Below are 26,585 nucleotides of genomic sequence, written 5' to 3' on the forward strand. Positions count from 1 at the left end.
AATAAATAAATAAATATTTAAAAAATAAATAAATAAAAATAAAAATACCTCTGAAGGGCTGGGAAGATGGCCCAGTGTGTAAAGTGCTTGCTACTCAAGCATGAGGGCCTGAATTGTGGATCTCTAATATACCTACCTAATTTGGATCCCCAATGTGGCAATTTGGGTCTGACACCAGTACCGAGGAAGGTGGCGACTAGTGTGTCTAGTCTTTATGTGTTTGAGTGGTTTGCCCACATGCATGTATGTGTACCATGTGTGCATGAAGCCCATGGAGGCCCAAAGACACTTCAGATCCTCTGGAACTGGAGTTACAGGTGGTTGAGAGCCACCATATGGGTGCTGGGAATTGAACCTCGATCCTGTGGGAGAGCAGCCAGTGCTCTTCTCCTACCATGCCACATACACATAGACACATATTTAAAAATAAAAGTTTTCTTTCCTGTCCAGTTTTTCTGTACAGCCCTGGCTATCCTGGAACTCACTCTGTAGATCAGGCTAGCTTCGAACATGGAGATCCACCTGCCTCTGCCTCCCAAGTGCTGGGGTTAAAGACATACATCACCACTACCTGGTTAGGGCTTTATGTTTTTATTGACTGATTCAGTTTTCCAGGGACAAATAATGTCCTGTGATCTAAATTGTTGCCAAACACAGGGCATAGTGGTAGGCAACTTGCTTGATACTTGGGAGCTGTATACGCAGACTCTAAGAAAGCTTAGTAAATCATGCTGTATTCCGCAGACTCTAAGGTACTATGATTGTGAGGAGTTCCAAAGAAAGAATGGTATCAGTTAAAATCAAAGGAGGCTGTGGATTGTAGTCATTTAAGGTGAATGTTTGGAGCTAGAAAGATGACTCTATGGTTAAAGTTGTTTACTGTGCAACCACGAGAAGAGGAGAACACATCCCAGCACGCAGATAACAAGCTAGGAGTTCTTCGAATGTCTGCAACTCCAGCCTTGATGGATAGGGTATCCACCTCCTGCCACCATGTGCACACAGGTGCACATGCATTCACACAAAGAGCAAAACACATGTATACTACACAATAGTGTATCAACATCTGTTTGCAAAGCATGTGGAAAACTTAAGGCAACAATGAACAGATAATAAAAAGCTTGGTCACGTGGGTAAGTAGTGTGTTTCGCAGCACACTGGGAAACATTTGATTCTTGCTTACCTATAATCCTGGTACTGGGATGTGGGGACAGGAGGATTGGGAATTCAAGGCTATTTTCAGCTACAGAATAAATTCAAGGCCAGCATGAGCTACATGACACCCTTTCTCAAAGAACAAGAAAACCCAAAAAGAATATAAGATTCACACTCAGAAGGTAGAAGCAGGTGGATCTCTGAGTCCAGTCCAGCCAGGAGTACATAGTGAGACTTAGTCTTAAAATTGAAAGGAATATTAAGATTTTTTTTTTTTTTTTTTTTTGAGCCAGGGTTTCTCTGTGTAGCTTTGGAGTCTGTCCTGGAACTCACTCTGTAGACCAAGCTGGCCTCAAACTCACAGAGATCCACCTGTCTCTGCCTCCCATGTGCTGGGATTAAAGGTGTGCGCCACCACCACCCGGTTAGAATATTAAGATTCTGAGGCATGGTAGAAGGGGTGACTGGAGAGACGGCTCAGTGGTTAAAGCTGCAGTTTTTGCAGAAGAATCAAGGTTTATTCCCAGCACCCACTTCAAGTAACTCACAACTGTCTGTAACCCTAGCTACAGGGGTAACCAACACCCTCATGTAGACATGCAGGAACGCACCAGTTCACATAAAATAAAAATAAATCATTAAAAAAAAATTCTTTGAGGTCTGTAGGTGTACATCAGTGGTAAAGCAATTGCTAAGTATTCCTGAGGCTTTGTTTTTGAACTCCGGTACTGAAATAGGATGAAGTCTTCCCTGGAGCTGAACACGATGGCGTGTGCTTACAGTCCTAGACATCTGAGAGATTGAAAGATGAGGATTGTTTAACCCAGAAGTTCATGACCAGCCTAGTGGCATGGCCAGACTCCATGTTGAAAAGTTACTGAGTTATAGGGTTTCACTATGGAAGTTATTTTCTCTTTGTTTTTTATACAAAGTCTCACTATGTAACCCTGATTGGGCTGGAACTTGCCATGTAGACCAGGCTGGCCCCAAACCTACGTCTGCTAAGATTAAAAGTGTGTGCCACCACACCCTGCTTCAGCACCTTTTTAAAAAGATGACGTGCAAGGTGTCTGAGTCAGGAGCTTTCCTCCTATCACAGGCTAGCCTCAAACTCATGATCCTGCTTCTGCCTTCCATAGTGCTGGGGTTACAGGTCATCATACCCTAACTTGCATGTAATTCTTAGAGTGTAGAGCATGGACTGTTGTCTGTGAATGATAGGCTTCGTACACAGAAGAAAACAGAATTAACTAAAAATTATAGTTGTGAAGCCAGGTAAATGGACACAGTTGAGAGAATAAGGCGGGGGAATTTCTGTTCATTCAAAGCCAGGTTAGGCTTCAAAGCATGGTAGTGCCTTAAAGATGAACACCAGAAATGCTCCTGGATGTCTTTGATAGCCCATGCAGAAACCTGTGTCAGGTAAAGGAGGTGAGACAGTGTAGTCATGTGGACTTTCCCTGTGCTGTGGGCTCTCCTGTCTCTGTAGGGCTCTTATTGGAGCAGCTCTGTCCACAGTGCCGCCTAGGAGGATGTTAGGAAATGTGCAGAGTTACTCAGGGTTATTTCGTGACTGGGAACTAGGCTGATTTGTTGGTTCCTTTTGTTGGTGGTTTCTTGTACAGGTGGGAGTGTGGATTGATGCTGGCAGCCGGTATGAGACTGAGAAGAACAATGGGGCAGGCTACTTTTTGGAGCATCTGGCTTTCAAGGTAAGTCTCGTGAAGTCCGTGATTCCCCGCAGTGTGGACCGCCTGTCTCAAAAGACCAGAGTCCAAAAAATTAGTCTCCTGATTGTGGAACTTTTGGGGCATAATCGCTGGCTATGCTTTTGGGAAGGAGCAGTATGGACGTAGTTTTTTCTGAGTGTTTATCTGGTGAGTCCTTGCCTGAGGTCCCCCTTCTGGGTTGCAGTCCATCATAGCAGGAAGTACAGTGGCAGGGACTTGGAGCCGCTAATCACATTACATCCGCAGTCAAGAGCAAAGGGCAGGTTAGGCTGTCAAGGGAACTCTGGTTATTATGCACCGCTTGCTCAGCCCTGCTGTCCTGTCCCTGACTAGCTCCAAACAGCCCATGATACTGTCTGCTCAACTGAGGGCCTACTCAGTGTGTTGAATACAGACGCTTGAGGGAGGTATGTGTTGGAATTTCAACCTTTGAAGGCAAATCCTGTATTCTGTGGCTCCTGGTTTGGATATTTTTTTTAAATGTTGGACACTAAATTGTAGTAGTATCAAAGAGTTCCACAATAATAAGAAATGGACTGTAGGGGCTGGCGAGATGGCTCAGCAGTTAAGAGCACTGCCTGCTCTTCCAAGGGTCCTGAGTTCAATTCCCAGCAACCACATGGTGGCTCACAACCATCTGTAATGTCATCTGGTGCCCCCTTCTGGTGTGCAGGTGTACATGGAAGAAATGTTGTATATATAATATACATCTAAAAAAAATTAAAGTTGCAGAATTTACTAAAAAAAAAAAAAAGAAATGGAGTATAACAAAGATTTATTTATTTGGAGATAAACTCACAGTAAGGGTAGCAATCTGCAGTTCTCTGTGTGCGCTGGAAACTGGAACCGAATCCTGCAGAAAAAGCGCCCCCTCCTCTACATGCTTCCATCTGCACTTAACAGTACATGAGACCACACCCAAAGTGGGCCAGTATCTTAGAGGCTATTGGCTGAGGGCGTTTCCACAACATAAATGTACACCGTGTATTTGCCGATTGCATCTCCTGGAACTGGGGTTAGGAATGGCTGTGAGCCACCACGTGGGTGCTGGGAACCAGGCCTGCATCCTCTGCAAGAGCAGCCAGTGCTCTTAACCGCTGAGCCAGCTCCAGCCCCTGATTATTTTGATGTCTGATTCTAGGGAACAAAGAATCGTCCTGGCAATGCCTTAGAGAAAGAGGTAGAGAGTATGGGGGCTCATCTTAATGCCTATACCACTCGGGAGCACACTGCTTACCTCATCAAGGCGCTGTCCAAGGACCTGCCAAAAGGTAACACCTGGAGGAAGGCATGGGCATAGAAGGGTAGGTCTCCAGGGCTGCAGAAGTCAGGCTCCCGAGAGCTCCAGACTGTCCCCAGAACCGGACTTCCCACTGGACTGTGGCCTTATTGAAATCTGAGTGTAGACCAGTGGGAGATGTCTCTGTAGCTTTGGAACCTGTTCTCAAACTAGCTCTTGCGACCAGGCTGGCCTCTTATTCACAGAGATCTGCCTGCCTCTGCCTCCTGAGTACTGGGAGTAAAGGTGAGCACCAGTACCACCCAGCTGGGACGTGCCAGCTTTTTAAGCTTTTTTTTTTTTCTATCTTTTTTTAAACTGTATGTGTGTGTTGGTGTAAGCTTGGTCACAGGTAGCTTAGCAGGAGTCAGTTATCTCTTCCCACCATGTGGGCTCTGGTACTCAGACTCAGATCAACATGCTTGGTGGCCAATGCCCTTACCCACTGAGTCAGCTCTTAAGTTTTTTGATATAACTTCCCATTATGTAGCCCAAGTTGGCTTTGCATTCACTGTGTAGCCTGGGCGTCCTTGAACACTTGGTAATCCTACTTTGGCCTCCCAAATGTCGGGATTGGGGTGTGTAGCACGATGCCCGGCTAACACAACCTTCCGTGTCCAGTTGTGGAACTCCTGGCAGACATTGTGCAGAACTGCAGTCTGGAAGACTCCCAGATCGAGAAGGAACGAGATGTGATCCTGCGGGAGATGCAGGAAAATGACGCCTCTATGCAGAACGTGGTCTTTGATTACCTGCATGCCACAGCATTCCAGGGTACACCTCTGGGCCAGGCTGTAGAGGGGCCCAGTGAGAATGTCAGGTGAGAGGAGCTGGGTGAGGTTGAAGCAGTGTCCCCATCAGGCAGAGTGCAGGTCGTCTAGCTGCCTCTGTTGTTTTCCTAATTCATAGAATTGTGTTGCCTTCTGGTCCTATGACCCTGTCTAGGGTCTTCACTTGTCTTGGACTCTGTGTAGGATATCCTGACAGTCTAGGGGAGGGAGCATCTAGGTGTGCTTTCTGTGTACCACTGTCCTCTGTTGGGAGTGTACACAGTGGGGATCTGATGCCCTTTCAGAGCCCAGTATTAGCTCACACCTTTCTCAACGTGTTGCCCTGTGGGTCCTGAAGGGTAGGTGACAGAGGCTGGATTGAGAGGGGTGTGTTAGAGCCTGCTCTGCAGAGATGCCATACCTCTTCTTGGCCACATTTTGGGTGACTCAGCTGCATGTTTTGCAGGAGGCTGTCGCGCGCAGACTTGACTGATTACCTCAACAGGCATTACAAAGCTCCTCGAATGGTGCTGGCTGCAGCTGGAGGTGAGTGATGGGTTTGCCGAAGCCCTGGCCAGGAGGGCCTAAACCTTGCTTATCAATGCCTGTGTCCTCTGGTCCTGACCATAGAGGACTCCAGGGAGCTCTGTGCCTGTTCTGTCATTGAGGTATGTGATCCTTCTATGATTTGAGATGGGCTGGGATCTCATTCTGCTGCCACCACTGACGTACAGGGATACCCCTTTAGTATGTGCCTCAGTTTGGCTGCCAGCTCCTGCCTATGCCTCAAACCTCTTAGCCTCACCTAGTCCTAGAATACCCTGTTTGTGGGCCAATTCCTTATAGCCTTGCCATTGAGTGCCACCAACAATGGCTCTTTGATGATGTACATTTGATGGTGACTGTGGCCACCTTAAAAGGGAGGCACAGAATTTAGCAGCAGTTTTAATAGGAGCTTAGAGGTGGGTGGGGAGCATATGTCATTTGAACAAATTTCTAAAGGGTGGTAGTTGTCAGTTAGTGGGGACCTGGACAAAGAGGAAAGGTATGCCCCGACCTGGATTACTTTAAGGCTTGCTCTGCTCCCGGATGGGGTCAGAGTAAGGCGGGCTAACTAGGGACGATGTGACAGGTCCCCTGTGGAGATGGCAGATGCAAGGGGGAGCAGTGGATGGATCCCACATCATTTTCTGATGCAGGTCTTGTGTAGGTCTAGCTGTGGCTGGGGAAGCAGACTTAAAACTTGCCACCAAGGTGGGAGAAAAAGGCCCAGGAAGAACACAACAGAGAACTGGGAACCAAGAGCAGCGACAATTAGTAACCCATCAGACTTTCTTGAGTCTTAGCAGGCTTAGGGCAGGTTGTCCTGTAATGGTGCTCACCTGTCAGGGTATGCCCCATGGCGTCTTATGAGGTGTCTGGCACAGAGTTCTACCTAAGGTGTGTGTTTATGATGTTCCTTGTCCTTGACCTCAGCTCTCCAGGCTCCCAGGGTAAATTGTAGCCCTGCAGGAGCACCTCTCTTTGCCGCACCTTCAGGGCTATCAGTGAGGCCTGTGATAGAGCTTGAGCTTGAGAGGACAGTGCCATAGCCTTGTGCTCAGCCTGTACCAGTTCTGGGGTGAGGGTCGATGCTCATGGCATATGACAGACCATTGCCCTTTTTGTCTGATTTTCTGATTTTTTAAATATGTATTTGTGTGTGTGCGCGAGTGCACGCATGCCCTTGCTTGCACATCCCAGGACAACCACAGAGTTGGTTCTCTCCAGCCAATGCGGATCTCAAGGATCAAACTCAGTCATCAGACTTTGCAGTAGGTGCCTTTACTTACTGAGCTGCTGTTTGACCCAGAGATTAATTTATTTATATTTTTTATTTATGTGACTGCATGTGTCTGTGTATGTATGCAGAAAGCATGTGGTGCTCGTGGAAGCCAGAAGAGGGTGTTAGATCCCCTGGAGTGAGTTATGTGCAGTTGTGAACTGCCCGACATTGGTGCTGGGAACTGAACTCTCAGGTCCTCTGGAAGAGCAGGAATCTCTCTTAACTGCTGAGCCATCTCTCCAGCCCTACTTTTTTTTGTGGTGCTGGGGTTGAACCTAAGGTGTTGTGCATGTTAGGCAAGATCTCTGAGCACTCAGATATCCTCCCATTCACCATTTTTAAAATAAATACATTCATGCGCATCTATCTATCTATCTATCTATCTATCTATCTATCTATCTATCTATCTTTTCAAGACAGAGTTTCTGTAGCTTTTTTTTTTTTTTTTTTTTTTTTTTTTGAACACCTATCCTGGAGCTCACTCTGTAGACCAGGCTGTCCTTGAACTCACAGATATTCTCCTACCTCTACCTGTCTCTGCCTCCTGAGTGCTGGGATTAAAGGCCACTGCCTAGCTGAAATAATTTTTAAAAGATTTCTTGTGGGGACTGGAGAAATGACTGAATGGTTAAGAGCACTTAACTGCTCTTCCAGAGGGCCCGGGTTTGGTTCCCACCACCCTCATGGCAGCCCACAACTGTCTATAACTCCAAGTTCTGACACCCTCACACAGACATACATACAGGCAAAGCACCAATACACATAAAGTAAAAATAAATTAATTAAAAAAAGACAATGTGTAAGAACGTTTTGCCTTTCAGTATGTCTGCGTACCACACGTGGCTGGTGTTTACAGAGGTTAGAAGAGGGCATCAGACCTGAAACTAAAGTTATAGATGACTGTAAACCACCATGTAGGTGTTAGGAACCAATCCCTGGTCTGCAGGAACAAGCACTTTTAACTGCTGAGCCATCTCTCCAGATCCCTACCCTCCAAGTCCATTTTTGACTTCAGTGTGCCTGGGCCACGGGCTTCCTAGCCCTGGATTCCTAGCTTGCCTTTGAGACAGGATCTGCCTAGGGATCATCCTCGTCCCTCCGTGTGTTCTCTCCTCTTCCCTGTGCTTGGACTCTGGGTGACCGCTGACACCACTCTGTCCCCACAGGGGTGGAACACCGGCAGCTGCTTGATCTCGCCCAGAAGCACTTCAGCAGCGTATCCTATGTGTATGAAGAGGATGCCATACCTGGTGTGACTTCATGTCGTTTCACCGGCAGTGAGGTGTGCTGCCTGGTGGCGGGATTGATGCTCTGAGCTGGTGACCTCTGGGAGGATTCTTGTATGCATGGTTGTCTTTGTGATGTCAAATGCCTCAGGAATCGGCAAGGGTCTGGCATCTCCCATTCTTTCTGTTTACTCAGGTCTGGTTTTCTGTCAGCCTTGACATGTATTGTTTCAGATCCGCCATCGTGATGACGCCTTGCCTTTAGCCCATGTGGCTATTGCAGTAGAGGGACCTGGCTGGGCTAACCCGGACAATGTGGCTCTCCAAGTAGCCAATGCCATCATTGGCCACTATGACTGCACTTACGGTGGTGGAGCGGTAAGTGCCAGGACAGGCATGGGACCTTCCCTCCAGGGAGGAGAGGATGCTGGTTGTGGAGCTTAGGACTGGGCCACAGACAAGGGGAGTGTTGATGGTCCTTGCCTTTCGCAGCATCTGTCCAGCCCACTGGCTTCCGTTGCTGTGGCTAACAAGCTTTGCCAGAGTTTCCAGACCTTCAACATCTCCTACTCTGACACTGGGTTGTTGGGCGCACACTTTGTCTGTAACGGCATGAGCATTGATGACATGGTCTTCTTCCTCCAAGCCCAGTGGTGAGTGTCAGCTCAGTATTGCCACAGGAGCCGGGCTAGTAGGAAGCTAAGAGACCACACACGGTCTCCCAGAACGAACATCACTCCAGGCCCACTCTACCCCCACCCTGCTTTAGGATGCGCCTGTGCACCAGTGCTACAGAAGGCGAGGTGACTCGGGGCAAAAACATCCTCAGAAATGCCTTGGTGTCTCATCTGGATGGTGAGTCCTCATCCCTGCCGTGAGGGGACAGTATGTCCTGTAGTGATCACAGTGACTTAGGCCTTGGCCATGTGTGGTGTTTCACACTGTAATCCCAGCATTTGGGGGATAAGCCACCCTTAACTACACAGTTCTGGGCTAGACTGTAGTAGTACTTGAGACCTTTTTTTTTTTTTTTGGTTTTTTTGAGATAGGGTTTCTCTGTAGCTTTGGAGCTTGTCCTAGAACTTGCTCTGTAGACCAGATTGGCCTCAAACTCACAGAGATCCGCCTGCCTCTGCATCCCGGCATGCACCACAACTACCCAGTATGAGACCATATCTTTAAAAAACATAAAACAAAAAAAATTTGGCAAGGTGGCCCATGCCTTTATCCCAGCACTCTGGAGGTAGAGGTAGGCAGATCTTCTGAGTTAGAAGCCAGCCTGGCCTGCCAGATAAGGTACATAGCAAGAAAACAGAAGAAAGGGAGGAAGGGAGAGAAACCCCAGGTGCAGGGCTTGGAACTTTGGGTGTCAGTTGAAGTAGGCACTATTGTTGCGTTAGGTTGTTATGGTGATGGGATCAGAGCACGGTCCTAGAGGCTTCTGTAGGTCTGAGATTGGACTGGACCGACTTCTAAGCTTTTCCCCTTCCCTTGAAGGCACCACTCCTGTGTGTGAAGACATTGGTCGCAGCCTCCTGACTTATGGCCGCCGCATCCCTCTGGCTGAGTGGGAGAGCCGGATTGCGGTAATTGGATCCCAGGAGAGGGTCTAGAGCTGATGGGCCTCTGATACAACAAAAATTGCTCCCATAAGCATCTCTGTTACCCAAGACAGCTGCCAGTTGTAGGGGTGGGGGTAACTAGAGGGGTAACCAGATGACTGTGGACTAGGTAGGGAGAACCCTACCTACTCACCCTTTAGGTAAAGGAACAACCCCAAAGGACAAATAGGAAGTGTGGTTGACACAAGAAGATACTGGCTAAAGGGTTGCCTGGTACCTGTTACTCAGTGTTGTCTCTGCTTCCCCTACAGGAGGTGGATGCCCATATGCTGCGTGAGGTGTGCTCCAAGTATTTTTATGACCAGTGTCCAGCAGTGGCTGGATTTGGTGAGTAGTCTGGAAGGTCTGCTCTGCTGTTGCTTTCCTCTGGCTATTATCTTGTCCTCCTCTCCCGCCTCTGCTCCCCCATCCCAGCTTATACTTTGAGAAGGAAATTAAGGTTCTCTCTAGTCACCTGGCTGCCAGGGAAGTTCTTTTTCAGAAAACCTGTCCCAACAGTTCCCTGACTCCTTGCCAAGCTCCTTCCATTAATACCCCACCCACCCCCCAGCCCACCAGGCAGCAGGTACCCTGCATGTGGGGTGTGGCTGCCAGGGCCAGAGCATGAAAGGACAGGCTCTGCACCATGGGGAATGTGCTCTTGCCTCTTCCACTCAAAGCCTGTCTTGTGCTGCTCTGGGCAGCCTCTGCGCTGGGCGTGGCACAGGGCCAGGTGTCCCTGTGCAGGCCAGGCACTCCACCCTGACTCACCACCCTATCCCCACAGGCCCCATTGAGCAGCTCCCAGACTACAACCGGATCCGTAGCGGCATGTTCTGGCTGCGCTTCTAGGCAGGAAGTCTGTGCTGGCAGGCAAGAGGGTGGGGCCAGGGACTGGGGTCCTCTGCCACAAACTACCACTCCTGCTGCTCAGACGCATGCAGCCAATTACCACCAATAAAGTCCTATTGAGAATTGTGTTGTCCTTTCTTTAGTGTTGGCATGGAATCCACTGGGGAGCAAAGACTTCCTCACATTCTGTATGCTCTGAATCCTGCCCTCGTCTGATGTGTCCTCAGCCAGGGGCAAGTGTGGAGGCTGCAACACAGAGGCCGGAAGCCTTTGATGCTTGCAGGGAGTTCACCCAGCTGTTTCCACTCAGCTACAAGGGGGACATTCCTTAGCCATCTTGTCCCAGGGGTGGGATGTGGGAGTTACGGAAACTCTAGGCCCAGCCTGTACCCTATTGATGTCCCAGTGTGGAATCTGGGAGCTTACATGGGAAACCCCTCACTGAAGACACTGTACAGAGTCACCCTCTGGTGGCCTCTGTTCTCTGCTGGGGTGGACTAGGAGGGGTCACCAGTGTCCCAGAGGAAGCCGCTTCTGAGTGTGCTGTGGTTGTGGAGAGAATAGCCTGGGGCACAGTGTTCTGATTTGGTTTCTAACTGCTGTCTGGACAGGCAACGCAGGAATCCTTTGCCTCTGTTTGCTGCTGACTCAAGCTCCAAGAATAGCCCTGAGCTCAGTGGGGCCCAAGCCCCCTCCCTCCTCTAGGACTGTCGTAGGCAAGTCCTGAGCTGTTGGCCTAGTGGTCCCCTCCCCATTTTCTAAAGGCAGCCAGGACCTAACCCTCACCTAATAAAACGCTCAGCTGCTTTATCCCTCTGCTACCCCTTTAAGCTCTGATCTGGGAGAGACTTGGGTTTCTCTTCCTGTACTCCCCCAGGCTTCTCTAAGATTCCTAAGAAGGCCTGTAGGAAAGGTGAAGGAAAGGGCCTGAACCTTTGAATATGAGCAGGGTTCTGGGGCAGCTTGTTGAGAGGGCTGTTCCAAAGTCTCCCCAACACACTCTACTGGATGTAGCCAAACAAGCCTTGGCCCGTAGACTGTCCAGTGCCTTTCCCTCAGTTGTCAGGGGACAGGTCATCTTAACTGTGTGCCCATCTGGAAGGAAACTTAGCACACAGCTTAGATGTGCCCAACCCTGGCTTTGTGTAGATACAGAGCACCCAAGTAGGTCCAGGAACAAGTCTGTTCTGCTCATGGAATGAGATTTGATTTCTCTTAAGCGAATGTCTGACCCCAAAGGGTACAGAAGGGCTGGAGCTGCTGGAGTTTCTGACTCCTTGCTTCTGAGCTAGAAGCATTCAGGCAGGTGCCTACAGGGGATCATAAAAATAGCATGGTAAGAGCCGTGAGTGCACGGGATTTGGGCCGCATTTCTGTGGCCACAGGGAGAGGCAGTGAGCTGTGGAAGCATGAGCAAGGCAATGTTCCCAGTAGTCCTGGGAGATGCAGAGGGAAGAGAGGGTCAGAGAACACCCTGTCCAGTTTGCTGAGGATTGTTGAGGTATTGAGGATACAGTGGGATGTGGTTCCTGGTTGGAGACATGGTTCCATCTGGTGAGACATGACACACCGAGGAAGATGATGTTCAGGGGAGCATGAGAGCGAAGGGTTCACACTCTGGGTTCCACTGCCCTGATGGAAGAGCTGCAGGTAGGTACAGGTCTCCAGTACTGTATCTAAAGCTGCAAGCCTGCTGAGATGCTGCAGCCAGGGGCCTTAGAGGGCCACACCCCTGTTCTTGCTATAGACCTAGTCATCCCCAGCCTTCTGCCTTTCCAGGAGCCTCCTTTGGCCCACACCGAGCCTTTAGCTGAGGGAGTGTGTCAATTCTAGTGAGGCTTATCTTGCTACTACTCTTTAAGTTGGCCTCCTATTTCCCCTAAAGACCAGGCCCACATATACATGTATGTCCATACTGTACATGCCATCTTTATCCTGCTACCACCCACCCTTGACTGCCAGGGTAGGCAATGGTCTTAAGGGCAGGGATTGCCTCTATGAGAACGTGCCTCTACCGCCCTCATCTGGAACATACCTTTTAGGGTTGGAGACCATGATGTTGGGGAGTGTTTCTGGGGTACAGCACTGTGTACCAGGATAGTTCTGGGGGCGGGTGTCTTCAGTGACAACCAGAGCTCCAGCCTTCCTGACAACAGGGACATAGGACTGGATGGTCCCTGTACCCTGAGGTTTGCCCATGCTAGAAAACTCCGCTCTGGCCAGGCCCAGGGGAAACATAACTTCCATTTAACCTAAGGGTCTGAAGGAGCGAGAGTGTAGGGCCAGGCATATTGGAAACACCCAGCAGCAATGGTGAACGAAGATAAACTTATGGGATTGTTCTGAACTATACAGGACTGACTAACAAAGAAACCAGGCCCGAATGGGGGCTAGTTTTCTTAGGCGTGTCTCTCTGTCTTGATGTCACCTACCTCGTAACATAGGTATTAACTGAAGACCTCATTAGGAAAATGGGCTTGACTTGGGCTTTGGAATGACTGTCCACAGGGAAGGACCAAGAGGGGTCAATTAGGAAGGAGAATGTTAGATACCTTGAGGCCATGAGGAAAGGAAATGGTCACAGGGTGGTCCCAGGCCCACTCAAGGAACTGAGTCAAAAGGCTACAAGAGTGGGTTGAAGGAGGGGATTCCTACAAGCCAGGATGAAGGCAGGTTAGATGGTGGGACAGGGCCTGCCAGTGGGAACATGGCATTAGGTGGATTCCTGAGAGCTGAGCTGACAGCCTGGGTGGTCCAACCCTTCACATATGGACAACCCTCCCTCGCTGCAAACACAGCTGGATGGCATCTGTCTAGGACTGGTTCAAGACATAGTGGGGAGGACAAGCATGAGTAAGCATGACACAGGTTCTCTCTTCCAAAGCAAGGGTGGATTGCTTAGATCCCCAACACGATTTGGGGTCCCTAAAATAGTCCCAGTGTCTCTTGTTTGCTGGGGGCTGCCCTGCCTGTTGCAGAGGCTAGGGTGGGGCACAGGAGGTCCACCAGACAGAAACATGGCTGATTCACAAGATTTGGGTTTGTCAGGATCTATGGCCTGAGGCTTTGTCTGGGCACCCCCACGGGTTGGGGGTGAGTCAGTTCCAGCTGCAAAGAGTCCCACCATAGGGCTGCTACCCCTATGGTCTGCAGGAACCTGTCCATATTTCAGAAAGCAGCAATGACTTCATTGGTCACTGTCTAAAAGGCAGTCAAGACCTATAACCCTAAACGAGGTTGGGGTGCTCTCTCAGTGTCTGTCAAAAAAAAAAAAAAAAAAACCTGGATGATTCCAAGAAGACATGGGAGAGGGCCTTGCACTTAAGTGCGTCATATCTTACTTAAATCCGGGAGAAGTGGGGTGAGGGAAGAGACCTCTGGGGAGGGGAGTGAGGGCGGGCCGCCTGGTCCCCGCCTGCTGCTCCGCCTCCTGGGATCTGGGACTTTTCTCCTCTGCCGGCGGGACTAGGACTGGCTGCGGCGGGAGCAGGCTGACGGGCAGGCAAGATTAGGATTGGGGTGGGGGGCACTGGGCTTCCACCCACCAAAGGCTCAGGAGAAGGAACAGAGGTGGGGTTCCTGCCTGACGGTTTCTATCACCCAGGATGAGGCTGCGGCTCCTGGTCGCTGCGCTCTGCGCTGCCGAGGTCCTGGTGGGGGCGCCCGGAGTGTGGGCCCAGCCCAGAGATAGAGGTGGGCACCTTCCGGGATTCTGCACCCTGTCACCCATGCATCTACTCAAACTTTATTCCTGACACCTTCCCACCCAGGTTTCCTCCAAACTCTTCATCGATGCCTCTAACTCTTCCCAGGCTTCCCAAATTCCACTCTGGGCTCCCCAAATTGCCTCCTATCCCATTGGCACCCAAATTCTAGCTCTCTAGATGCATGCTGAATCCCCTGCCCTTTGCCACCCGGCAACAGTCCGTCCGAAGCTGACTTCAGCCCCAGAACTACACCCTGCTTGCGATCTATCCTCCCCCACGGTGCTTCTGCCCTCCCTGAGACAAGCTCTGCTCTGAGCCCCACTGCGGCTTCCTCCAAGGCTAGCAGGCACACGCCTACCGGAGCCCCATTTGCTAGGCAGATGAAGCCTGTTGTCCACTCAGTCCCAGGGGACCGCAGAGCCTAGAGAGGATGGCTGGATTCCTAGGAAAGGTCACGATCTCTCCTCCCGCTTCAGTGACCTGCACGCGCCTTTACGCCGCTGACATCGTGTTCTTACTCGATGGCTCTTCATCCATTGGCCGCAGCAACTTCCGCGAAGTGCGAGGATTCCTGGAGGGGCTGGTGCTGCCTTTTTCAGGGGCAGCCAGTGCGCAGGGCGTCCGATTTGCCACGGTGCAGTACAGTGATGACCCACAGTGAGTAGCTGGCTTGGGGCCAAGATCGTAGGTCCCAAGACCCCTTTCCTCAGATAGGAGAGAGTCTAGAAACCAGCTTTGGGGAGTCCAGAAAGGCCCTAGCAGAGACCTCCTCTGGACAGAGGTAGGGCTAACTGTCCTGAAACACTCCTAAGCCAGTGTCCTGGAGGGGTCAGAGGTAGGGTGAGCTAGACGGGATGATTCTGTTTTCTGGTCTGGATAGAGATGCACAGTCCAGGTCAGAGTCATGTCTGGGCTCTCTGACCCCTGCAGCTCACCAGAAAGACTTTCTGTCCCTCCAGTGTCCACTGTCCTACCACTGGGCCCTTCCTCCTATAACTGTTTAACCAGATATCCTGTCCCCCCGAGGCTGGGAACCTTAAGGGTTCACAGTCTGTTGAAGTTCCGCAGCACTGCTGGACTGCGCGGCACTTGTGGAGTCTGTTAAGGTGGAAGCTTCCGTGGTAGAGGTCTGGGATCTCAGAACCAAGAGCACTCTCAAGAACTCTCATCCCAGGGGCCAGGACAGGAAGAGCTCCTTGCCTTTTGTTATCCTGTTTCTTCCCCTCAGGACAGAATTTGGTCTGGATGCACTCGGCTCTGGAGGTGATACCGTCCGCGCCATCCGGGAACTCAGCTATAAGGGTGGCAACACACGTACAGGGGCCGCTCTTCGTCACGTTTCTGACCATGTCTTTTTGCCCCATCTAACACGACCTGGCATACCCAAGGTGTTCCCTAAACTTACCGTGCCTCCAAATGGGACTCCAAAATAAATGTTCAAAGCATCCCTTACTGGTCTTGGCATCTATTCTAGGTCTGTATCCTGATCACAGATGGGAAGTCCCAAGACTTAGTGGACCCGGCTGCCCAAAAACTGAAGGGTCAGGGGGTCAAGCTGTTTGCTGTGGGTGAGAACCAAGCTGAGGCGAGAGGTCAGTTGGAGTGGGGACCCTGCAGAGAATGAGGAAGTAACTGAGCCCTGTTTGGGCATCTCTTCAGGAATCAAGAATGCTGACCCTGAGGAGCTGAAGCGGGTTGCCTCACAGCCAACCAGTGACTTCTTCTTCTTTGTCAACGACTTCAGCATCCTGAGGACACTGTTGCCCCTCATTTCTCGGAGGGTGTGCACAACTGCTGGTGGTGTGCCTGTGACCCTGCCCCGTAAGTTCCTGCCCATGCTGGGTATCCTGGCCCTGGGCCCCTATCCCAACCCCAGCCTGGGAGTGCAGACTTAGGTGCTCCTCACCCTCTTTCCTGATGACCTGATGCTGCCCCAACCCCATTCGCAGCTGATGGCACTCCGTCTGGGCCCCGGGACCTGGTACTGTCTGAGCCAAGTAGTCAATCCTTGCGAGTACAGTGGACAGCGGCTAGTGGCCCCGTGACTGGCTACAAGGTTCAGTACACCCCTCTGACAGGGCTGGGACAGCCACTGCCCAGTGAACGACAGGAGGTAAGGCTTGTCAGAGGTGATTGGTGGCTGCTAGGGGGCTTGGCCAGCAATATGAGATGACCTCCGGCTCTGCGCAGGTGAATGTCCCAGCTGGTGAGACCAGCATGCGACTACAGGGTCTCCGGCCACTAACTGAATACCAAGTGACTGTGGTCGCCCTCTACGCCAACAGCATCGGGGAGGCCGTGAGTGGAACAGCTCGGACCAGTGAGCAATTCTGTTAACCTCTGACCCCATTCTCCTAACCACCCAGACCCCCAAACCCCTTTCTACTTTTTTTTTTTTTTTTTTTTTTTTTTTGTTTTTTGTTTTTTGTTTTTCGAGACAGGGTTTCTCTGTGGTTTTGGAGCCTGTCCTGGCACTAGCTCTGTAGACCAGGCTGGTCTCGAACTCACAGAGATCCGCCTGCCTCTGCCTCCCGAGTGCTGGGATTAAAGGCATGCGCCACCACCGCCCAGCCACCCCCTTCTACTTTTGACCTCACTAATCCCCGGTGGACCTTCCCTCAGCTGCCGAGGAAGGGCTGGAGTTGAGCATCCAGAACATCACATCCCACAGCCTCCTGGTGGCCTGGAGGAGAGTGCCAGGTGCCACTGGCTACCGTGTGGCATGGCGAGACCTCCGTGGTAAGTGAGAGGTGTGGATTGACAAAGTGATAAGTCCTGCATCTGTAACGCCCACTGAACCCTCTGTGGCCCCAATACAGGCGGGGCAACACAGCAGCAGGACCTGAGCCCTGGACAGGGGTCAATGCTTTTATATCACTTGGAGCCTGGCACAGACTATGAGGTGACTGTGAGCGCCCTATTTGGCCACAGCGTGGGGCCTGCCACTTCTCTGACTGCCCGCACTGGTGAGAAGTCTGGGTCCTTTCTTCAGGTTGGGGTGGGCAGGCAGGGCAGGGTACCGAGGCCATTGATACCCATGTGCCCTGGGCAGACTCCTCGGTTGAGCAGACCCTGCACCCTGTCATCTTGAGCCCCACATCCATCCTCCTTTCCTGGAACTTGGTGCCTGGGGCCCGTGGCTACCGGTTGGAGTGGCATCGTGAAAGTGGTCAGTGCAACTGGATGGCTGGGCAGGCAGGGTTTGGGGCTTGGCTGCAGCTAACATGACCCTGCCATCTTACAGGCTTGGAAGCACCACAGAAAGTGGTCCTGCCCTCTGATGTGACCCGCCACCAGCTGGATGGGTTGCAGCCGGGCACTGAGTATCGCTTCACGCTCTACACTCTGTTGGAGGGCCGGGAGGTGGCCACTCCTGCGACCGTTGTTCCTACAGGTGAGGGCTCTGTAGCTTGAAGTGACTGGGAAAATCTAGCACCTCCAGACTCCAGTCAACCTTACAGTCTCCTCTCTCCCAGGGCCAGAGCAGCCAGCGAGTGAGGTGATGAATTTACGAGCCACAGAACTGCCCGGGCACCGGGTGCAAGTGTCTTGGCACCCAGTCCCCGGTGCCACCGAGTACCGTGTCACTGTCCGCAGTAGCCAGGGTAAGGCAGAAGCAGTCAGAAAAGTCTTCTCATCCTGAAGTCCCAGCCAGCAGCACCCTCACACCCTTCCTCTGGGTTCCGACAACTTCCGTCATCTCTTTGCCCATCTACATCCTGACAACTGTCATCCCCAGAACTGCCCCGGGGTCTGTCTTTCCTCTCCTCTACCCTGCCTGTCTCGCCAGTTGTCTCTCCCCACTCCACCCACACCCTACCATGGCTCATCCTCCTCCACCACAAGCTCTATGGTCCTCCCTCCTGCTGCCTTCTCAAGAGGGAGAAGAGGGCCCCCCTGTGGTCATTGTGGCGCAAACTGGACAGATTCTGCCTCAGTCTCTTGATTCTTTGCCTCTAGCGCCCCTTCAGACTCCCATGTGCCCCCCAATCCCTCACGTTCCCACTGCCCCCCCCACTAAGAGTCCTCTAATACTAATCTCTCATGTCTCACCCAGCACTCACCTCTGCTGGGTGACAATGTCTATCAGCGGCTTGTCCACTTGCCTTGCTGTCACGGACTCTGCCATCCGTGACAATGTCTATCAGCGGCTTGTCCACTCGCTGTCACGGACTCTCATCATACTACATCCTCTATTACCCAGTGTCCCCATTCACTGGTGACTCCAGTTGTCCCGTGCTGCCTCCATGACTGGTCCCTTTAACCTGCATCCCTTTCTCTTACTGCTTTCATCTCTCGCTGCTCCTCCCCATCCAATTTTCCAGCTCCCATGAGACCCCTTGTCTTGCATTCCTGCCCATCACCGATTGCTGTTTTATATCCCTGTATGGTACTGACCCCTGCCTGTCCACCCTGCCTTCTCTCAGGAGTTGAGCGAACCCTGTTGCTCCCTGGGAGTCAGACAACCTTTGACTTAGATGATGTTCGAGCTGGGATCAGCTACACAGTGCGGGTGTCTGCTCGAGTGGGCACTCATGAGGGCGGTGCCAGCATCCTGACCATCCGCAGAGGTGAGCACTTTGGGAGACTTGTAGGGACTGGTGACTGACTTGCTGCTGTCCATATCTTGACCCTTGACCCCTGTTTTTAATCTCCAGATCCAGAAACCCAACTTACTGTTCCAGGACTGCGGGTTGTGGTGTCAGATGCAACAAGAATTAGAGTGGCCTGGGGACCTGTACCTGGGGCCAGTGGATTTCGGATTAGCTGGAGGACAGGCAGCGGTCAGTGCGGAGTGTGTGAGTAACTGAGGAGAGAACTAAGAGGACAGCCAGACACCGGGCCATTGTTTCTCTCTGATCCTAGGTCCAGAGTCCAGTCAGACACTGACCCCAGACTCGACCACCACAGACATCCTGGGGCTGCAGCCTGGAACCTCTTATCACGTGGCTGTGTCGGCACTTCGAGGGAGAGAGGAGGGCCCCCCTGTGGTCATCGTGGCTCGAACTGGTCAGAGCCTGACCCAGTTTCTTGGTTCTTCGCCTCCAGTGTCCCTTCAGACTGCCCTTTTGCCGCTTCCACCCTAAGAGAGTCGTTCCTTCAGCTCCCCCGTGCTCCCCCTCAGCTCCCACTCTTCTTATTCCTGTTACTCATCCCTCAGAACCCGCCACTTCCTCTTCTTCTTCCTCCACCTTCTCTTCTTCCTCTTCCTCCTCCTTCTTCCCCCTCCTCCTCTTCCTTCTCTCCCTCCTCCTTTTCCTCCTATTTCGCCAGACACAGCTCTCTCTTAAACTTTTACTTTGTTCTTTGCCTGATGCCCTCACTATCTCCTAATGCATCCATAGACTCCGCTCCATCACACCTTGTCTTTCAGATTGCTGCCGCCTGCCTGCTTAGCCTTCCTAGGTGCCTTTTGTCAAAGCTTTCACTGCCTTCTTTGTGAGATCTCTGCCTCTTTAAACACTCATGGAATTAGAATCATCTAATTAGACCTCCTGCCTGCTTTACCAGACTCCCCTTGTCTCCCTTTCCAGACCCACTGAGCCCCGTGAGGAGAGTCCATTTGACTCAGTCTGGCCCCTCATCCATCAGCATTGCCTGGACCGGTGTTCCTGGCGCCACAGGATACAGGGTTTCCTGGCACTCAGGCCGTGGTAGGAGGCAGGGGTTTAAGGGGGGCTGAGAGGCGATTGTGAGAGGAAGACGGAGATCTTTGTGGAGATCTTTTGGGGTCTAAGTGGAGTACGGGTAGTCTGCCAAGTCCTGGTGTTGCCTCTATCCCTGATTCTAGGTCCAGAGAAATCTCAGTTGGTTTCTGGGGAAGCCACAGTGGCCGACATCGATGGGCTGGAGCCAGACACAGAGTACACAGTGCATGTGAGAACCCATGTCGCTGGTGTGGATGGCCCCCCTGCCTCTGTGGTTGTGAGGACTGGTGAGTGACCCTGGCCAGCTCTTCTCTCACCTCGTCTGCTGACCCACCCTGCCGTGTATTTCTGCCTACTCTAACTACTACTCCATTGCTCCTCAGTGACTTTCCTGTCCACACTGAACCACCCATGGTGACTGAGTGTCCACCCACGGTGGTGACCTTGGCCGTGCCACACTTCCTACTTTGGAACACTGACCTCTTCACTCTTAAACTTCCCTCCACTGACCCAGCTGCATTAACCTCACCTAGCCTCCATTAACCATGCTCGCCTGGCCACTCCTGCCCCTGCTAGATACCCAGTGACCCCTGACCTTTCCCTTGCCTTTGCCCCTAGCTCCTGAGCCTGTGGGCAGTGTGTCCAAACTGCAAATCCTTAATGCGTCCAGTGATGTTGTACGGGTCACTTGGGTAGGAGTCCCTGGAGCCACAGCCTATAGACTGGCATGGGGACGGAGTGAAGGTACGGCTCCATGACCCCATGCTTGTTCTCCCCGGTTACAGCGCCCTCTCTGGTAACTCTCCTAACTCTTACTCTTCGCTGGCCTGGACAGGTGGCCCTATGAGGCACCAGATACTCCCAGGAAACAAAGACTCTGCCGAGATACGGGATCTGGAAGGCGGAGTCAGCTACTCAGTGAGAGTGACGGCACTGGTTGGGGACCGAGAGGGCGCACCAGTTTCTATTGTCGTCACCACACGTAGGAGGATTTGGGGTTTGGATTGGGGCTAGTGTCCAAGGGGTGGAGCTTATGGGGCTGGACATGTGCCGGAGATTGGAGAAGGGATCAAGGATTTGTAGTTAACCTGTGTGGGCAAAATCTTGGGGGAGGTGGGGAATGTAGTACTTGGGACTGGTGCAGCCTACGGGGCAAAACCTCCCTGACTGTAGTGCTTTCTCTTAAGCGCCTGAGGCTCCAACACCTCTGGAGAGCCTTCAAGTAGTGCAGCGAGGAGCGCATTCTTTGAGGCTGCGCTGGGAGCCGGTACCTGGAGCCCTGGGCTTCCGTCTGCATTGGCAACCTGAGGGTGAGAGGTGCCCTAGTAGGACCAATAGGTTGGGATCAATAAAGGCAGAGGGCCAGTGGGCGGAGTCATCAACGTGGGTGAAGGGGGGGGCAGGTCTGCAGGAACAAAAACAGCTGGGGGCCTAATCGACAAGGTGGGCGGGGCTAATCAGGCTTGAGGAGATGCATCTGGTAGGTCAGTGGAGAGGCCAGGGTAGAGAGGAAGGCCCATCAGGCAGATGGACTTGATCAGCAGTGGTCAGTGTTGTTGGTGGGAGTCGGTGAGGTGGGTGCGTCTGTCACTGTTAATCATCACCCTCCTGCATAGTCTTGGTCCTTACTTGTCTCAGGTGGCCAGGAACAGTCCCTGATCTTGCGACCTGAGTCTAACAGCTACAACCTGGATGGACTGGAGCCAGCCACACTGTACCATGTATGGCTGAGTGTCCTGGGGCAAACGGGGGAAGGGCCCCCTAGGAAGGTGTTTGCACACACTGGTGAGTCTTCCCAGAGTTCTGTGGGCTGTGGTGTGCACTTCCCCTCCTTGATGATGTGGCCTAAGCCCCTCCCCTAAGGCCCTGCGGGAGAATCTACCATGATCTCCCATAATGCCTCACTAAAGCGAACCTGCTTTAGGAGATCCTGCCGCTCTTGTTCTCTGCATCCAGGCTCTGATTCTTTGGTCTCCGATTCCTCTTTCAGAGCCCTCTAGTGTCCTGAGCACTGACCTCCGTGTGGTGGACACCTCTATTGACTCAGTGACTTTGTCCTGGACCCCAGTACCTGAGACATCCAGCTATATCTTGTCCTGGCGGCCCCTCAGAGGAACTGGCCAGGGTGAGGTGAAGGCCAGAGTTGGGTGTGTAGTATTTAGGGCTCCATAGAGAAGCTCGTGTTTAACCAAATTTGTCTCTGCAGAAGTGCCCGGGGCTCCACAGACACTGCCAGGGACCTCAAGCTCCCACAGGGTGACAGGCCTAGACCCTGGTGTTTCCTATGTCTTCTCTCTGGTACCTATCCAGAGGGGTACACGAGGTCCTGAGGTCTCTGTCACACAAAAGCCAGGTATGGAATGAACGGTGGGAGAAGCCCAGGGGCAGGGAGGGGGGCAGGGACCACAACATGGTTAATGATGCTAGCAACTCAGTTTTTTTGTGCAGTGTGTCCCCAAGGCCAGGTGGACGCGGTGTTCCTGTTACGTACCACCCGAGACAATGCGCACAATGCAGAGGTTGTCAGGAGGGTCCTGGAGAGGCTGGTGTCTTCACTCGGGCCTCTTGGTCCACAGGCTGCCCAGGTTTGGCTCTAAAGACAGGCAGACTCCACTGTCTCTGTCCCTCCTCTCTGAAGGTTCCTCACCAGCCAACAACTCCCCATCCCTCTGGGGGTTTAGGTGCTCCTAGCTCCTCCCCAGGCTCCAGATCATCTCACCTGCTGGGTGACCCCCATCCTACCATCGTTACAGACCCTCTAATTAGCAGTTCTGAGTTGGTCATACCACCTGTGTCTTTTTCTCCAGACTCTGAGGACCCTGTCCTATTCCTTCACTCCCCCCATGCTCTCTGTCTGTCCCCACCCAGGTTGGCCTGCTGTCCTACAGTCACCGGCCCTCCCCATTGTTCCCCCTGAATAGTTCCCATGATCTTGGCATCATCTTGCAAAAGATCCGAGATATCCCCTATGTGGACCCAAGCGGAAACAACCTAGGTAAGGGCTGCAAACGGCATGGGCTCCTGGGGCTTCCCCATCAGGAGTTCAATATCTCAGGCTTCTGACACGCCCTTCTTCACAGGCACAGCAGTGATCACAGCTCACAGCCACCTCTTGGCACCCAACGCTCCTGGTCGCCGTCAACGAGTACCAGGGGTGATGGTCCTGTTAGTGGATGAGCCGCTGAGAGGGGACATATTCAGCCCCATTCGTGAGGCCCAGGCTTCTGGTGAGCTGTAGGGCTGATGGGATGGGGCCTTGGGAATAGCGGTGGCTCCAGTGAGGTCGACATGTAGGTTGCTGGATTTCTTCTTAGGGCTCAAGGTGATGATTTTGGGTATGGCGGGCGCTGACCCAGAGCAGCTGCGACGCTTGGCACCAGGCACGGACACCGTCCAGAACTTCTTTGCCTTGGATAATGGCCCAAGCTTGGACCGAGCAGTCAGTGATCTGGCAGTAGCCCTGTGTCAGGCAGCTGTGACCATACAGGTTCGGACAAGGCCTCCTGAGAACCGGTAGTGGGGGGGGGGGAGGCGGGGGATGGGACACGACACCTAGGGGCTGTTTTAGGGGAGCTTCCTGGTCTCAAAGAGCCTCTTTGTCCACAGCCACAACCGGAGCCTTGTACTGTGCATTGTCCACAGGTGAGTGACCAGGGCTGAATGCCTGAAAGGCCACATTTAGGCTGTTTAATCTTACCCTCTGCTGACATGTCTTTTCCTAGGGCCAGAAGGGGGAGCCTGGAGTACCGGTAAGTAACCCTGTAGAGGTAAATAGACCTGGAGTCAGTGGGGCCGAGCTGGTTGACAGCACAGGACTCATGTGGGTCACCCCTTTTAGGGACTGCAAGGACAAGCTGGACCTCCAGGTCCCCCCGGTCTCCCGGTGAGTTCCTCTCCACACCTGTCCCTACCCTGACTGGTTTGCAGCCTCCTGACCTGTTCTCCTCATTCAGGGCAGAACCGGTGCTCCTGGCCCACAGGGTCCCCCGGGAAGTACCCAGGCAAAAGGCGAGAGGGTGAGTGTGGCGGTCATCAGCCGTCTCCAGGGTGCTCCTGCTGGTGCTCTCCGAGGGGGAGAAAGAAGAGGAGGAGGAGCTAGAGCCCCAGGATGAGCTGGGCATGCGCACTTGTAATCCTAGCCCCCAAGAAGCAGGGGTAAGGGGAGCCACAGCATTGGGACTAACCTAGACTGTACAGCAAGACCCTATCTCAAATAAATAAATACCCACAGATATTCTTAGACGCCTGGGTGAAGATTATAAACCATAGCAAATTAGGCTGAGGTTCTGAAGTGGAGAGAGTAAAGGCTTTGAGATCCCTGAGAGGCTGGGCCTCTGCCTCTTCACTGCCTGGGATTAGCGCCCTTCAGTTTGGTAATGCCGCTTCTCCCAGACTGCTCACTTCTGGTAGCACTTAGGATCCTGGAGGTTAGAGCCATTGGCGACAGAATGGGGCTCTTGATGTAAATCAGGACAGGGGCGGAGAATCTTTCCCTGCTCTGACCTCCTTGCCTTTCTAGGGCTTTCCTGGCCCAGAAGGGCCTCCAGGCAGTCCTGGCCTCACTGGCGTTCCTGGGTCTCCTGGAGTTAAGGTGAGTCAACCTTGCCTTTGTTGGTCACAGGGAGACAATTCCTTGAATGGATGCTATGAGTTTTTGTTTTGTTTTGTTGTTGTTTTTGTTTTTTGGTTTTGGCTTTGTTTTTTTGAGACAAGGTTTCTCTGTAGCTTTGAAGTCTGTCCTGGAACTTGCTCTGTAGAGCAGGTTGGCCTCAAACTCACAGAGATCCGCCTGCCTCTGCCTCCCGAGCACTGGGATTAAAGGCGCCATGGCCTGAGTGGGTGCTATGGTTGTGACTGTTCTGCCTTTGACCTCCATTTACAGGGCTCTCCTGGGTGGCCTGGCCCTCCTGGGGAACCGGTAAGTGCTCTCTGCTTTTCCAGTGCCTTCTGGGGTTCTTTCTATGGGGTGAAGAGTCTGAGGCTGGGGTTAGTCATGGCTCATGAGGGCTACCCTGAGACTCATCTGAATTTACTACCCCTCTCCTCTGCTTTGTCCTCAGGGAGAGCGAGGGCCTCGAGGCCCAAAGGGAGAGCCGGTAGGTTAAAGGGAAAGGGAGAGGGGGCCAGGATATTCCCCAGGCTAGGCCCTAAACAAGGCCTAAAGCCTGCTAAGGAAGAACTGGGATACCTCTAGGAGCTTATTCTATCTTCCCTACCCTGAGAAGTGCTCTCTGCCCACACAGGGGGAGCCTGGGCAAGTCACTGGAGGTGAAGGGCCAGGACTTCCTGGAAAGAAAGGGGACCCTGGACCTTCGGTAAGTCCCAAGATATGTGACAGCAAGAGATACGGGAGAGAGAGAAGACCGGATGGGGGGGCAGTGAGGTCTAAAACACTTTATGTATTGTTTCCTTTATCAGGGACCCCCTGGACCTCGTGGCTCTTCGGGGCAACCAGGACCCCGTGGACCCCCAGGACTTCCAGGAACATCAGTGAAGGTGACACCATGATCCCCTATTAGTTTTATGAACGCTGTGTGATTCAGAGACTTGGTGACCCTGCTGGAGTCCATACAACCTTTACTACTCTGGCCTTTAACTCCCACTCCTCAGTTCCCCATTCTTCTTTGGGGGGTGGGGGTGTTGAGACAGGATCACTCTATGTAACTTGGGCTATCATGGAACTTACTATGCAGACCTTGAACGCACAGAGATCCGCCTGCCTCCCATGTGCTGGGATTAAAGGCATGTGCCACCACACCCAGCTCCCATTATTTCTGTAATAAAGTTTGACCCAATAACTCTCCTTGTATCTTGGGGAGGAAGGGTATGATCCATAGTCATGGGGTCATGATCTGTCTTCCAGGGTGACAAAGGTGATCGTGGGGAACGGGTAAGTAAGGGACCAGGTGTCCTGGGGATGGCTTGGAGTCCAAGTCTCATGGCCATTTCCTGACACATTGTCCTTCTCCAGGGTCCCCCAGGACCAGGTATTGGTGGCACTGGACAAGGCGAGCCTGGACTTCCAGTGAGAAGGCTATGGGCTTCTGCTGGGGCAGTGGTTGAGTGCTGGGCTTCCTAGTTTGGGGCTTATATGTTTGTTTACTTCCTTCTAGGGTCTTCCTGGAAGCCCTGGACCCCAAGGCCCAGCTGGCCGCACTGGAGAGAAGGGAGAGAAGGTAGGAACCCGACCTCTTGGTGGCCCATAGGCAGGGCCTCCCCTGGGTCTTCATGTCATTTTTTTCTCCTTTAGGGTGACTGTGAGGATGGATCCCCAGGCCTTCCAGGACAACCTGGGGCCCCAGGTGAACCGGTGAGTTAGCTCTAGTTTCTGCCTCCAATCGTCAGCTCCCATTTCACCCGTATGCTCTAACCCAAATCTCTGAACTCTCCATCGTCCAGGGCCTACGGGGAGCTCCTGGAGTTACTGGGCCCAAAGTAAGTCCCAGCTGTGGCAGGGAGTGTGTGCAGATGTAAGGTGTAGTCTGGACCCTCCCACAGTGTTGCGGAGGCTGGAAGGTTATGGGCCTAGAGAGAGCAGAGGCTTTGGTAGTTTTAGTAGCTGGAGGTCGATACACTTTATTTGGTGTTCTCTGAAAGCCCCTCTCTTCTTTTTCCTTAGGGTGACCGGGGACAGACAGGGACCCCGGGGGAACCTGGAGAAAAGGTACGTGCAACCTGGGGAGCTTGGGAGGATCCGAGGCCATTCTCAGCTCTAACCTCTTCTGTTCCGTCAGGGTGAACGGGGACCACCTGGTGCAGTGGGACCCCAGGTAAGCCCTTTGCCCTCAGCCA

General features: G+C 52.4%; 2 protein-coding genes across 2 annotated transcripts in view; both read left to right on the forward strand.

Annotated features, from left to right (window-relative positions):
* Positions 1–2,747: 2,747 nt before the first annotated feature.
* On the forward strand, positions 2,748–10,561 carry Uqcrc1 (ubiquinol-cytochrome c reductase core protein 1; the record flags this gene model as incomplete). The annotated part of the gene is made up of 11 exons (XM_050139508.1): positions 2,748–2,867; positions 4,027–4,156; positions 4,786–4,984; positions 5,401–5,480; positions 7,926–8,041; positions 8,220–8,363; positions 8,478–8,638; positions 8,755–8,840; positions 9,483–9,571; positions 9,859–9,934; positions 10,374–10,561. Coding segments are annotated over 11 exons (1,266 nt in total), but the record flags the coding sequence as incomplete, so codon positions are not given.
* Positions 10,562–13,847: 3,286 nt separating this feature from the next.
* Col7a1 (collagen type VII alpha 1 chain) overlaps positions 13,848–26,585 on the forward strand; it is a 31,898-nt gene continuing 19,160 nt past the window's right edge. Inside the window, exons 1-44 of the mRNA XM_050139509.1 lie at positions 13,848–13,940; positions 14,043–14,131; positions 14,622–14,802; positions 15,374–15,533; positions 15,620–15,713; positions 15,805–15,966; positions 16,095–16,258; positions 16,336–16,465; positions 16,768–16,884; positions 16,965–17,111; positions 17,198–17,314; positions 17,390–17,539; positions 17,622–17,750; positions 18,573–18,716; positions 18,804–18,929; positions 19,012–19,155; positions 19,680–19,799; positions 19,937–20,080; positions 20,412–20,537; positions 20,629–20,775; positions 20,981–21,103; positions 21,432–21,578; positions 21,784–21,918; positions 22,000–22,146; positions 22,242–22,378; positions 22,662–22,788; positions 22,874–23,020; positions 23,108–23,280; positions 23,400–23,435; positions 23,516–23,542; positions 23,632–23,676; positions 23,747–23,809; positions 24,313–24,384; positions 24,676–24,711; positions 24,854–24,889; positions 25,037–25,108; positions 25,212–25,289; positions 25,657–25,683; positions 25,765–25,818; positions 25,907–25,969; positions 26,044–26,103; positions 26,193–26,228; positions 26,413–26,457; positions 26,528–26,563. Coding sequence (XP_049995466.1) covers positions 14,044–14,131; positions 14,622–14,802; positions 15,374–15,533; positions 15,620–15,713; positions 15,805–15,966; positions 16,095–16,258; positions 16,336–16,465; positions 16,768–16,884; positions 16,965–17,111; positions 17,198–17,314; positions 17,390–17,539; positions 17,622–17,750; positions 18,573–18,716; positions 18,804–18,929; positions 19,012–19,155; positions 19,680–19,799; positions 19,937–20,080; positions 20,412–20,537; positions 20,629–20,775; positions 20,981–21,103; positions 21,432–21,578; positions 21,784–21,918; positions 22,000–22,146; positions 22,242–22,378; positions 22,662–22,788; positions 22,874–23,020; positions 23,108–23,280; positions 23,400–23,435; positions 23,516–23,542; positions 23,632–23,676; positions 23,747–23,809; positions 24,313–24,384; positions 24,676–24,711; positions 24,854–24,889; positions 25,037–25,108; positions 25,212–25,289; positions 25,657–25,683; positions 25,765–25,818; positions 25,907–25,969; positions 26,044–26,103; positions 26,193–26,228; positions 26,413–26,457; positions 26,528–26,563 — 4,512 coding nt within the window. The 5' untranslated portion in view covers positions 13,848–13,940; position 14,043. The remainder of the gene's footprint in view (positions 13,941–14,042; positions 14,132–14,621; positions 14,803–15,373; positions 15,534–15,619; positions 15,714–15,804; positions 15,967–16,094; positions 16,259–16,335; positions 16,466–16,767; positions 16,885–16,964; positions 17,112–17,197; positions 17,315–17,389; positions 17,540–17,621; positions 17,751–18,572; positions 18,717–18,803; positions 18,930–19,011; positions 19,156–19,679; positions 19,800–19,936; positions 20,081–20,411; positions 20,538–20,628; positions 20,776–20,980; positions 21,104–21,431; positions 21,579–21,783; positions 21,919–21,999; positions 22,147–22,241; positions 22,379–22,661; positions 22,789–22,873; positions 23,021–23,107; positions 23,281–23,399; positions 23,436–23,515; positions 23,543–23,631; positions 23,677–23,746; positions 23,810–24,312; positions 24,385–24,675; positions 24,712–24,853; positions 24,890–25,036; positions 25,109–25,211; positions 25,290–25,656; positions 25,684–25,764; positions 25,819–25,906; positions 25,970–26,043; positions 26,104–26,192; positions 26,229–26,412; positions 26,458–26,527; positions 26,564–26,585) is intronic.

This window comes from Alexandromys fortis, unplaced genomic scaffold, assembly GCF_014885135.2.
Source record: "Alexandromys fortis isolate MF-2015 unplaced genomic scaffold, M_Fortis_MF-2015_v1.1 scaffold_36, whole genome shotgun sequence".
Taxonomy (NCBI): Eukaryota; Metazoa; Chordata; class Mammalia; order Rodentia; family Cricetidae; genus Alexandromys; species Alexandromys fortis.